The 13,341-nt window shown below is 49.3% G+C and overlaps 1 protein-coding gene across 1 annotated transcript in view; it reads right to left on the bottom strand.

The window, feature by feature from the left end:
• The window catches only part of LGR5 (leucine rich repeat containing G protein-coupled receptor 5), a 116,707-nt gene that overhangs the window by 37,279 nt on the left and 66,087 nt on the right, over nt 1-13,341 (bottom strand). Inside the window, exons 3-4 of the mRNA XM_046671633.1 lie at nt 12,785-12,856; nt 5,622-5,693 (exon numbers count right to left, since the gene is read on the bottom strand). Coding sequence (XP_046527589.1) covers nt 5,622-5,693; nt 12,785-12,856 — 144 coding nt within the window. The remainder of the gene's footprint in view (nt 1-5,621; nt 5,694-12,784; nt 12,857-13,341) is intronic.

Below are 13,341 nucleotides of genomic sequence, written 5' to 3' on the forward strand. Positions count from 1 at the left end.
TCGTGCTCTTTGTTAGGAATCCATCCTGCTTCCACATTACCATTCCCTTCAAACCCAAACTTCCCATCCTGATATTCCAAGCTCTCCATCTACCTTAGCTGGCCAAACTTTTCTCTCATTTTTCTGTCCCAGTCAAGTCCCTTTCCTAGCTCCTGGTGGTAAAATGTGCAGATTTTGGAGCCAGAAAAACCAGAGTTCTTATCCCAGACTCACCTTTAGCTTTATTCCATTACAAGCGATACAACCTTGAGAAGGTCAGATAACCTCTGAGCTTTTTGCTGCTTCATCGCTAGGGAGGGGTCACCTCAGCTGCCACCTTGGAGGGTCACTGCCAGGAGAAGTGGGACGATGGAGGTGCAAGTGCATTTAAGTATCCGTGGCTGCTGCTTTCATACCCACGAGTGTCAATCAGTCCTTGCAACGTCCTCATGCTGTTTGTTTTTTTTTAAGATTTTATTTTTCCTTTTTCTCCCCAAAGCCCCCAGGTACATAATTGTGTGTTTTTAGTTGTGGGTCCTTCTAGTTGTGGCACGTGGAACGCCACCTCAGCATGGCCTGATGAGCGGTGCCATGTCCACACCCAGGATCCGAATTGGTGAAACCCTGGGCCGCCGAAGCAGAGTGCGCGAACTTAACCGCTCAGCCATGGGGCCGGCCCCGACACTCTCCTCTTTATGTGCCTTCTCACAGTTCATCACAGACCCCATCTGTCCTAAGAAGGGGAAACGTTCTGCCCCATTCACAGCGTGTCTTCTAGTAGCTGTCACCCCTTTAGCTTCTCCAAGGAATACAACCTACTTTCCAAAGTTAACTTCCATTTCACATCACAAGGCTAAAAAAAGTTCATTTTACTTCCCATTTGACAACCTCCAGGTTCCTGTTTAGACGTCTGTCATTCTGATTTGACTGTCACGTATGTGATTTGTATAGCACTGGCAGAGAACTTGATCTTCCATGCATGGAGCCTTGCATAAAGTATTCACTTTTTTCACATACAATTCTGAGGACCATGCTCCAATTTGAGCTCCCTTTTCTTGTAAACATTGTGCAGAAAGGGCTTTGTCTCTGAAAATAATTTTCTCCTAATGTTTAAATGAGGAGGTGGACAAGGCAAACTTCTCTTCCTCATAACAACCCACTGGATGCTGGTCTGCCAAGGTTCCATGAAATGAACTCTAACAATGCAACAGACCAACGCTCGGCCTCCAGAACTTCTGAGTCCATCTTCATCCCAACACACACCTAATATGCCAGCGCTCTTGTGAAAAAGCAAAACAAACCAAAACCACAGTATATTTTTATTGTGTAGGCTTGTAATTTCTCTTTTTGGAGACTACTTTAGTGGAAGGAATAATGTCATTAATACTAAAAGCATTTTTTTTTTAAACTCCTTTGATCCTTTAATCTTATCCTCTCGGCTACCTCACTCTGCTTTCCTCTTGTCTGCTCACAGCTCCTTGTCTTCTCTTCCTTCCTTTCCATTCTACATCCTGGACCTGAAACCCAACAGGCTGCTAGATCTCAAGAGGAGACGGCTGCTGGGTCTAGGCTTGCTTCTTCCTGCTCAGCCCTGTGAGCCCCACCCCCTCCTCCTCACCTGTTTCTCTAGCTTGCTCTCTTTTTGGACTGTTATCAGCAAAACCCAACTAGGAAGAGTCTGGGTGAAGTTGCTGACATTTCACAGGATCTGGGGTGGGGTCTGTGGCCCTGAAGCTGATATCACAATAAGATGCACGGGCAGATCATGTTTCAGGCAGGAGTTATACATTCTTCTTGGGTTTTAAAATAAGTCTTGTACTTTGAAGATGAACATTAGCTAACTGAGACTAGAGATAACACAGAAGATATGTCTAATTCCCTTTCATTTTCTATTTACCAACCCATTATTTTTATGATTGTGCATATTCCACAATTAGCTTCGCTAGTGCAGATGTGGAATGAAAACCAGCACGGATTAAACACTGCTCTGGTTGATTGGACAAACATGAATGTGTCATTGTCTTTGATCATCTTGAACTTCGCTAATAACAATGAGACGCCTGAGCATCCTTAATGACTATCAACAAACGAGGGGTGAGTATTTCATAGATGGATTTCTTAACTATTCAGATTAAGGTGTGAGGGTACGGGAGGGTTAAGTTTTGAGTTTCCATCAAACCCCTGTAATCTGACCCTAGTCATCAAATGACCATAATGCCGGAAGTTTCTTGGTGAAATACAACTCACTGTGAATTCTGATTACATTTCCTATTCCCTTCCAAAAAACAGAAAGGAAATTAAGTTATCTTTGATTACATTACAAAAATTCAATTGGTGTCTGGGCAGTCGTTGGAAGCCAAATGTTCTACTGCACAGAGGCAGGCTCTGGGCTCCTGGGCTCTGGACATGGCTTTGCCCTCTTGTCCTTCAGCCAAGCAATTTATAAGCATCAGGAGAGAGTTAAAAGAACACAAATGTACTGTGTGTTTTCATTATGAACAAGGCAAACTATCTTTCGTTTATATGGAATAAACAGAAAATTACATCCCTTGAAACATGAGTGCATTTGTTTCTTCCTCATAGCAATGTCACCAATTTCAATATATCAAGTTTCTTAAACCTTACTCAGTGAAGCCAGGTCACATGGCGGAGCAAAGTACACCAGCGATCTACTTTAGGAGTTCTCAACCATTTTCGGGTTGTAGACCACTTTGTTAGTGTCACAGAACACTAAAAATTTTAATTTCTCAAATGCATTGTGCATACAAATCACCTGAGGGTTTTGTTGAAATGAAGCATCTGACCAGGTAAGACAGAGGTGAGGCCCAAGGTTTGCATCTCGCAGGAGGTGCGGATGCTGTGGTCCACGGACCACAGTTGAACAGCAGGGTTATGCGGCATATTGCCTCCTAGCTGTATGTGCCCCAGACTGCCAGTAGAATTATTAGGCAGATATGAACTGTTTCAGTTAAACTCAAACAAGGCAATCCCTGACTACACCATAGTCTAGGTACATTATTAGTTCATACTGGGGTGCAAAGTACGGATTGTGCTATTATTTCAGGTTTGAAAAGAGTTCGGGAGAATACTTGCAGATCGTCTGGAGGAACGCTGCAGGACACGAGTTCCCCAATCTTCACTTTAAGAAGCACTTAATGTGCAATTAAACCAGTTAGAAAACAGCAGTGGTTGGGTCCTGCCTTCAGAGATCTGATCTTAACTGGCCTGGTGCAGCCCAGGCTTGGGGTTCTCAGTGCTTCTTTGTGCAGCGAGGCTGAGGAACCCCCTTTGAAGTTACGAGGCCAGGCATGTGGGGGTGATGCCCTCACAGCCCCGTGGGGTGCAGGTGCTTCTCAGAGAGCAAATGTAGACACAAGGAAAATAATCATGTGGAAAAAACAGAGTGAATTCAAGAGACAGAGAGAAGAGGAACTGTTAGAAAAAGGGCTGCGGGGAGGTCTCGGGCTGCCCTGTCTAAGAAGAACCGGGGAACTGAATGGAGGCCCCGCAGGCTCCACTCATCACTCCTCGTCCTTATACGGAAGTGGCATTAGGTTGAGGGTGGCGTGGGAATGAACGAAGGATGGACAAGGAATGCACGTCTGTCATGACCGTCAAACCTGAAACTAGCGTTTTTGGTTTGGAACTGCTTAAAGGACGCAGGCGGAGCACTATTCAACACTTCGAATCTGGGACAACATTAATAAACCCTGAAAGGGGCCGCTGTGGCTCAGCCTCCAATCTGGGCAGGAGGCACTTTCCTTGGTACAACAGTGTCTGTGCTGGTTGTGACGTCTATGTTCATGATGCTTTCTTCACATCTTAATTCTTGTCTCAAAGCAGCACACAAAAAAATGTAAGTGAGAAAAGTGGCAAGTGCCCAGTGCCGACACTCACGCCCTGGGTCTGGGCGCTGGGGGCTGAGGGACCTGCGAACGCCATGTAACAGCCTGTGGGGCAGCCTGTCTGTGGGATGCCTCAGTTGGGCCGTGAGAAGGGTCCACTAGAAGGTGACCCCCGGCTTTCACAGGCAGCACATTCTTACCGGTTTCAAACACAGCTGTCTGCGAACCAGACACCAAACGCGAGAGACACCAGGAGCACAAGCAGCAACATCCAGATGGTGAGAAGCTGGATCTGAGCACCCTCCTCAGAGGCACCGCGGGTGCAGTGAACAAAGATCCCGGCTTCTCTCAAAGAGCTCACTGCCGCGGGTCTGCTGTGATCCTGTTTCAGCCGATAGTGGCTTTTGGCTTCAAACCCTTATCCTCCCATCTTCTGCCGCCTCACAGCTGCCTGAAGTTCCTCCCCTGCTATGGTCTTGCTTTCAGTTTAGCCAGCAGACCCTGTGCCCTGACGCAGACCCCCCACCGGAGGGGTCCTGCTTCTCCTACGGCAGCAGGGGCTCCCGACAATGCCTGGACTCGCCCGCCACCCCCGGTGAAAACTAGGAAATCACTTTGTTTGACTGGAGTACAAAGCTTGAAATGGCCTCAAGCACAGATCTGCCTTCATAAAAAGAAGAAAAAGATCAAAGGAAGAAGTCCCGTCTCCAAATCTCACGTGCTCCTGCCCTCGTGTCACCTCAGGGACAGGCGGCAGCAGATGACTGAGGTCCTTGACCAACGGGTTCTGGGTGGTTTTCAACCAGAGTCTGCAATACCTTTTGCATGCATTGACCTCCCTCAGCACTCTAGACTGGAGACCAGCGTTTTGTTTGGCAGATGAGGAGCTCAAGTATGAGTGAGACGAGAGCACAGCTCACACATGTGTGCACTGGAAATGCTGCACACAGTAACACTCGCACGCTGATGAGAGGAAGAGGCACTGGCCAGGGCTGGAGGCGCAGTCAGGCCAGACGACCAAGCTGCTCACAGCCCAGCTCCAAATGGCCAGGGGGGTGAAGATGCTTTTTGAGAGGAACAACTAATTTTTATTTATTCGGAGGTTACAAATCAGTGGAGGGTGGAAACTCCTGGTGGAAAGGTTTTGGATTCAGACCACTCTGTATGTCTGTGTGTCTGTGTGTGGCTGTGTGAGCATCTGTGCGGTTGTCTGTGTGGCCGTGTGTGCATCTGTGTGGCCGTGTGTGGCAATGGGGAGGCCCTTGGTTCACACACCTGCGCAGCAGGCTTTAGAATCCACTGTTGGCCTCAGCCTACTGATCTGAGGACCCCGACGTACACACAGAACTTGAAAAATTAAGTCTTTGTTTGACTCACAAAGTTCATCACAAGGCAGCTCAGATAATCAAAAACAGAGTAAATGGAAGATGTCTAGACTGTGACGCCCATTTTTCTACCTAAAAGGAGAAAGTATTATTCCTGATTTGAATTCAGGAACTAAAATATTACAGGACCAGCTCCCGGAGGCCGATGTTCATCCTGAGACACCAGCACACAGCAGGGGCATTTTAATGGCAGACGCCATGGTTAAGTCTCGGCCCCGAACCCCCAAACTCCATCACCGTCCCCCCTACACGTGCCGTGCAGTACGGACGTGAAGACCTGCCGCTGCAGTGGAAGCTCTCGTCAGTCTCTCCAGGTCCGCCTCCAACTGGGGAGTTCACCACACAGCCAGCTGGACATTTCAGTGCCCCTCCCAGCCGGCCCTGAGCGCATTCTCAACTTCAACCTACTTACAGGGACTGAAGGCTTCGTAAATTCTGGAGAGCTTCTGCAGGTACCTGTCTCAGGTGATTGTTCTGCAGCATACTGCACATTAAAGCACAGAAAGAAAGATGTTAAAGAAAACTAACAATAATTGACAATAACCGGCCACAGCAGTGCCAGGCACTGCTCCAGGTGACAGGAACAGCAGATCTTCAGACGACACCTTGGCCCTTGGGAGCTGAAGCTCCTGTGGGGAGTGACAGATAATTAAAAATTAACGAGTGTATGATGTGAGACAGGTGACAGATACTACGAATGAAAAGCAAAACACGGGTCTGGGTCAAACAGTAATAGGTGGTCAGGGAAGACTCTGAGGAGGTGACACCTGAGCAGAGACCAGGATAGAGTCAGGGGGCGAATCGCTTGAACATCTGGGAAGAGCAGCTGCAGAGGCCCTGAGGCCGGAGCCTGACAACCCCGAGGAGCGGCCGAGGGTCCCTGGCGACTGAGGAGTGGCGGGAGCGGGGCTGGGAGAGCAGCGGGGCCGCCTCTCAGAGGACCCTGCGGCCCCCGTGAGGCTGTGCTGGGTGACGAGGACTCTCGTGGAAGGCTCACGTGGAGAACGATGGGATCTTATTTACGCTTTAAAGGCTCGCCTGGCGACTATGGATCAGACAAAGCGCAGGAGGGCAGCTGGGGAGGCTGGACGGGCGCCACCCTGCGTGCGGCCACATTTTGATGTGAACTAAACTCTTCCTGTGAGGTGTTTGTGCTGTGCTCTCCTGCTTCAACAGTCCGGAACAGTCCAGAACATGGGGCTGCAGGATGGAAACACTGACAACACTGAAATAAAGATAGATCCTGGCTGGAGGGAAACATTCCCATTAGATTCGTTATATTTTTCTACCTTATTCATAAACGTTTGTAACGCACTAACTTTGCAGCCATTTCCCCCCAGTATCTCACGGTCCACGTAAGCCGCAGCAGAAGACTATTCTAGGAAAGCAGATGTTTTTAGGAAACATTCCTACTTATCAGGTCACAAACTTACATGTGGATTTCAGAAATGGATTGCCTGGTGTCTCATGTCCGCAGTTGAGAGTGTCTTTCATCGGTGGCCACCCGGGATTCTCCCCAGGATGTCTAACTGCAACCCGATGCACCTGGCTGTGCCCTGCAGTACCCTCTCGAGAGTGTCTGCCAAAGGCACAGGTGCCCAGGGCACACGTGCAGGGAGAGGACAGCACGCCTGAGAGCACGGGTTCTGGAGTCTGAGTGCCAGCAGTGTGGCTGTGGGGAATCACCCCACCTCTCCACGGCTCAGAGACCAGTGATGACACCCACGCCAGGGCTTATGCTCGGTCCAGCGAGTGACAGCACACAGAACAACAATGCGGCGTGGTCAACGGGCAGGATGGGCTGGCCCTTTTGGCGTGAACTGTGAACCCTTCTCAGACTGACGACAGTGAGATTGCACTGGACACAGCACTGTAATTGATGGGTTGGCAAAAAAGAAAAACCGATGCCAGTGGTTCTGACTTGAGACTCCTGCTGGGAGGTCTGTGAACAGTTCGCCAGGCTCTACCCGAAAGTCTCTGGTTCAGGGGGTCTGTAGGGCCAGAGGACTTGCATTTCCAACAGGCTCCCAGGGGACGCCGCGCCGTGGGGCAAGGCACCACAGGAGAGCTGCCCTGCACTGTGCCCACTGTTCCAGATGAGCGTTTCCACCTGAACTGGAGGCCACGCCGTGCTGGCCATAAGGCCCGAGCCCCGAGTCGGGGCAAAGCACAGCCCCTGCGCTCCTGGCCCGGGGTTTCCAGTCCGTCCAGTGGAGACCAAATAACATGCCCTGACTGAGAAGGTGCTGGAGGAGTGAAAGATGAAGGCATTTATAACACTTTCACATACGCAAATATGCGCTAATATTCAAGACAGATGTGAAAATATCAGGAGATCAAAAGATTTACACTTTTCTCCCCATGGCTGAGATTCTCTTTTCTAAGGAATATAATTCTGTCACTTGTATTCCAATAGTTTTACTCAAGTAATTTCATTATGTTAAACTTGAATTCAACTAACTTTTCATAAATCAAGAGTCTCAAAAAGTCTCAGTTCCTTAGGAACAAAGTCACATTTTAGGGAGACCACACACTTCACTTCCCAGGTGGGAACTGGGAAAATTCTGGCATGAATTCCACATTTTGCATAATTTACTTAATATTAAAAGTTTACATTTCTATATTTTACACTTTTCCAAGCAGTATTAATACACTGTGTAATTTTAACTTCACAGAAATGAATATTACATGCCTTGGAGAGGGTCTTTTCGCACTGACGTAATTAGGGGCTCTGTTGACTTCTGCTGTGTACTTGTAAGTCCAGCTCCTTCCCCAGGTTTGGAAGAGTCTCAGCTATTATTTCTTTGAACAGCTCTCTGCCCCTTCCTCCCTGTCTTCTCCCTCTGGGAGACCTGTAAGCCTTATGTTACTTTTCCTGATTGAGTTGGCTATTTCTTGAAGAATTTTTTCATTTTTTTAAAAATCTTAGCTCTCTATCCTCCTCCTCTACCTGAAGCATTTCTAGGTGTCTATCTTTGAGCTCACTGATTCTCTCCTCCATAAGGTCTGCTCCATTTTTTTATGCTTTCTATATTTTTAAAAAATCTCATTAATCGTGTTCTTCATATTTCTGTTAGAGCTTCAGTCTCTTTGGGGAAGTGCTCCTTCTGTTCATTAATCTTATTCCTGAGCTCAGTGAACTGTCTTTCTGTGTTTTCTTGTAACTCACTGAGTTGCTTTACGACAGCTGTTCTGAATTCTCTCAGTTAGACTGTGGTGCTCTGTGACTCCAGGTCTGGTTTCTGGAGAGCTGTCATCCTTATGTTCTGTTGTCTTGCTGGGGCTCCTCATGGTGTCTGAGGAGTTGATCCTCTGCTGGTGCATTTATGGCAGTAACCCCCTTTTCTTATTTGGGTATAGCTTTGGTTCTGAGCTGCTTCTGGTTGTATGTGAGAGCCTGCATGTTCCACCCTCCACTGCCTCTGCCAGAGGTGTCTCCCATGCCCCCATGTGCTGCTTGTGCCCCCAAGGCTGCTGGTGCCTTGCTGGTTTCCATGTCGCTGCAGTCTCAGGTGTTGACCCCAGGGTCACCAGGCTGCAAGCACCTCTGCTGCTTCTGGGATTGCCTGGGTCTTGTGTCCACCCACTTGCTCTCCACGGGCTCAGGTGCTGCTGCCCTGTGCATCCCGTGCACAGCTGCTTCTGGGCTATCTGGGGTGCTAATGGCACCACTGCTGGTGCTGGGTTCATGAGTGTCACTGTTGCTGTCGGGGCCTGGGTTCTTAGATGCAGCCCTGCTGCTGGTAGAGCTGGTGCTGAGGTGATGCCACTGGGGGCTGGGTCAGGGGTTCTGCTGTGGTTCCTGAAGCCTCAGGTCACAGGTGCCACCTGCTACTGCTGGGGGAGGGGAAGGGTAAGCCACAAGCGTTGTTGCTGGCCCGGCAGCCTCCAGTCACTGGTGTGCATTTTGAGACTTCAGGTCAGGGCACCCAGCTCCTGCAGGTGAATCTGCATTTTGGTTGCTGTCCTCACTGCTGGAGAGACCAGCACACTGCCTGGGGAGGAGGGAGCTGGGTCACCAGCACTGCTCTGTGTCCTGAAGCTCCGGACATGTGCCACCTGGCAGCCTGAGCCTCTGGTGGCAGCACTGGCACACACTGGTGGCCCACTCTTAAACCTTGGGTCAGGGCACCTGCCCCTGCTGGGGAGACTCATGCCTGGATGTTGTCCTCACTGCTGGAGAGACCAGTGCCACTGCCGGGGGAGGGGGAGGGCAGGTCGCCAGATCCACCCCTGTCCTGGAGCCTCAGGACGTGTGCACCACCACCACTGGGGGGCAGGGCCAAGCCAGGAGTGCCGTCTGCCCCGCAGCCTGTGGTCGCTGGCATGCGTGCGGTGTGAGGCTCTGCGTCTCAGATCGCTGCTGTCAGGGGGGCTGCTCCCCTAGTTCCTCTGCCCCCGGAGGTCGAGTCCACCACCTTCAGACGTGTGGGGCACGACATTCAGGTGCTCTGCGGTGCTGTGCAGGGCTGGTTGCTCACCGGGTCTCTGAGTGGCCATAACTCAGAGGGTCACACTCGGCCACGATGCTGGCATCCTCCTCTGAACCGTTTCTTGGTTTTGCTAGTCAAACAGCAAAACTATTAAAATGTGGTCTTCCTAAAATACTGGAAAATTGGAGTAGAGGATGAGAGACATTTAGCTGGTTTTCCTCCACTGAATAGTTACAAACTCTCTCAGTAGCTTCAGAAAATGGAACTTAAATCAGCTTTACCAACAATGGCTTTTAAAGCTGCCCCAGCTACCCCAGCAATTTAAGTTTTCAACTACTTCTACCAGTAAAACACCAAAAAGTAATTAAAAATTACATAATTTAAGTCCTTATCTCTCCCTAAATAAAGAACTTTGTTTAATTCCTTTCAAATGACAAAACGAGCAAGTTATCTTGATTATATCCTTATAGGTCTCCAATGAGTTAATTAGAAAATTCTGTTTTTGTCTAAGATATTCCAGCGGGAGGTGGAGTCACAGCTGCTCAAGTGCCCCCAGGACACAGCTCTCGGAACATGGCCGGCTCTCCCCCAAACGCTCCCTCACGCGACGCACTGAACACAAGCGGAGGGCACCGCGAACTGAGCTTAATGAAGTTCAACGAGAGGCCTGTGTTTCACGTCTCTGCTGATCTAATGACAGCACTTTAGGAAGTGTTACTTCTCCGCGTTGTGCACCTTGAATTTGTTTCCTGGCTGCTGAGGTAGCTCTGATGATCTAATGACAGCACTTTAGGAAGTGTTACTTCTCTGCGTTGTGCACCTTGAATTTGTTTCCTGGTTGCTGATGTAGCTCTGCTGCTGCACGAGCACCATTTTCAACGAAATGTGTAGCTGGAAATCATGCCTGAATAGACGGGGTGCACAGACTGAGCTAATCATCCACTGACTTGAGGGAATATATTTATTGCACTTAATTTTTCCTGCACAGATTGTCGGGCTTAGCAGAACCTCTTGTGTTGCTACGTGTGACAGTCCTGCTGGCGACACCTGCTGTGGAGGCACAGCCAGCAGATGCGGGAGGTCTTCATGCCGGCACATCGCAGGACAGGTCACCCCAGGCCAACCATCTAGCAAACCAAGGCCCCACAGGCTCCAGAACACTCTGTGGTGGGTGGACGATCACGACTGAGAACTGCTGCTTTGATGCTGAAATGCTTTCAAGACATTTGACCACGGAAGTCCTCGCTGAGCGTTGGTCTCCAAGCCGGCGAAGGAAAGGGAACAGCGAAGACAGATCAGGGAGGCCTGCCTCCTCTAACCCTCTGCCCGCTGGCTGCGAGCGACCTCAACTGCTAGGCCTCCTCACATCCCTCCCTCGCCTGGAACAGAACACTGTCCTCGCTGTTTCGACGTGACACATGGGACCCCTGTGGCCAGGGCCCTTTCTCTCCTCCAGGCTCTTCTCCAGACACTCCTGCTTCTCCTGAAGCCTCGAGCACCAGCCTGCTCAGAGCTGCCGTCCGTCCAGGCGACTCCTGCCTCTTGTCTGTGTGCTGTCCTCCCAGGTGCCACCTCCTGTGGGCGGCTGAGTCCTGGCTGTGCTTTGAGATTCGGCTCCTGGGTCATTTCTCTGGAAAAACATCACTCCTGGGAAGCTGAATCTGAACCATCAGACTGAACAAATGGTTCCCAATGCCTGTGGTTCCACGGTCTCGCACACACATCCAGACACTTTCCAAAGGACTCAGAGGGGATCTGTCTGTCTGTGTCAGGCCCACTATCTCGACCCCACAACCTACTAGATTATGAGCTCCTCAAGGATGTGGACCACACTCACTGGTCTTTCCAGCAATAATTTGTTCAATGCCACTTTGAGTGGTGCACACACACACACACTCTAGCTCAGCATATCCAATGTGCATTTTTGTTAAGTGAATTAGAATAATTGATTCCAGGGGCTGGCCCGGTGGTGCAGCGGTTAAGTGCTCACATTCTGCTTCAGCGGCCTGGGGTTTGCCGATTCGGATCCCAGGTGCGGACATGGCACCGCTTGGCAAGCTATGCTGTGGCAGGCGTCCCACATATAAAGTAGAGGAAGATGGGCACGGATGTGAGCTAAGGGCCAGTCTTCCTCAGCAAAAAGAGAAGGATTGGCAGCACATGTTAGCTCAGGGCTAATCTTCCTCAAAAAAAAAAAAAATTCTTCCTAATAGCAAAAATAATTCAAGGGTGAGGGGACCAAACCCAAGGAGCTAAGCAGGCCAAACAGTGGTTCTGCCGTTGAATTTGACCTTGAACAAAATATTAAATTTAAATAAAACTACTTTTTTTTAAAGAGCCTATGGATCTCTCAGCTCAATGAAATGCAGTTTTCATTAAGCAGAAATATATCAAATGCCTTTCCAGAGTTTATAACATTTATCTCAAAGAAAAAAAATAAAATCAGGCTATTTTCTCTGCGATGATATTTTCCTGGTGTGATGTTCAACTTACATTATCTATTTTCTCTACTGAGATGCGTTGTTTTTTTCTACACAGAAAAAACTGAAAGAAAAGTAAGCCATGGGTCCTAGAAGAAGGAGGTATTCAATAATGGGTTCTCTGATAAACAAACTGGGAAGATAGACATAAAACAATAAGAAAACCTATTTTTATGTCTCAATGAGTTAACATTTCTGAGTGAAGCAGCTGCTCAGTGAGTCTGTGCATGAGGCCTCTCCGTGTCTGCTCACAGTGGGCACAAACTTGGCATTTTCAGCTCATCCTTACCCAGCATCATCAGCAAACAGACTTTGCAAACGGCTTGAAGCTGTGATCTCGTCATGTCAGCATCACCTGGTGATCAAATGATTCAAGAGACTCTCCCCCACTTCATAACACACAAGGAAAGGGAAATGCTGTTTTAGAAGTTTGAGTTGATAAGTGGTTACTTAGAGGCAAACAAATTTAGTACTAAAGTTAGGAGAGGAGAGGTGAATTCTTTTCACACACGGCTCTTCAGGACCAACTAGGTGGACTGAACTGAGGCGAGTCATCCCACGGCTCCCAACAGCTTCCCAGAGGGTCCCAACCTTTACAAGCTAATTAGCATCCACTTGACGCTAAAATCAGAAATACAGCAAATAATAGCTGCTTTACTTACAGAACTTTGAGGCTGTAAAGGCCGGCGAATGCTCCCTTGGGAACAGAGGTCAAGGCGTTTCCGGCGAGGCGTCTGTGGGTTTCAAGGGAGAGGAGAGAATGAGCACAGCTCTCGTCACGAGGAATGCATTTTGTTGCTAAAAATGCAATACAATTATGTTCACACTCTATATACACACATATATATAAAACTCTCCTTTAAGAACATTTTTATACGGAAGCTTGGCAAGGGGATAGGCAACAGTGGCTGTGAGGCGACGAGCGTCACCACAGAGAAGACGGTGAGAGGCCACACCTGAGCCACCCAGGCATCCACGTGCAGGAAACAGCACAAAAACCCCAAGGTGGGAGTGGCCCTGGAGTGGTCCAGAAACGCACGGAGGCCACAGCATGGCTGCAATGGAGAGGAGAGGACAGGAGGGGAGGCTGGAGTGGGGAGGAGAGGACAGGAGGGGAGGCTGGAGAGGAGAGGACAGGAGGGGAGGCTGGAGAGGAGTGGAGAGGACAGGAGAGGAGGCTGGAGAGGAGAGGGGAGGCTGGAGAGGAGTGGAGAGGGCA

This window comes from Equus quagga, chromosome 1 (assembly GCF_021613505.1).
Source record: "Equus quagga isolate Etosha38 chromosome 1, UCLA_HA_Equagga_1.0, whole genome shotgun sequence".
In the NCBI taxonomy this organism is placed as follows: Eukaryota; Metazoa; Chordata; class Mammalia; order Perissodactyla; family Equidae; genus Equus; species Equus quagga.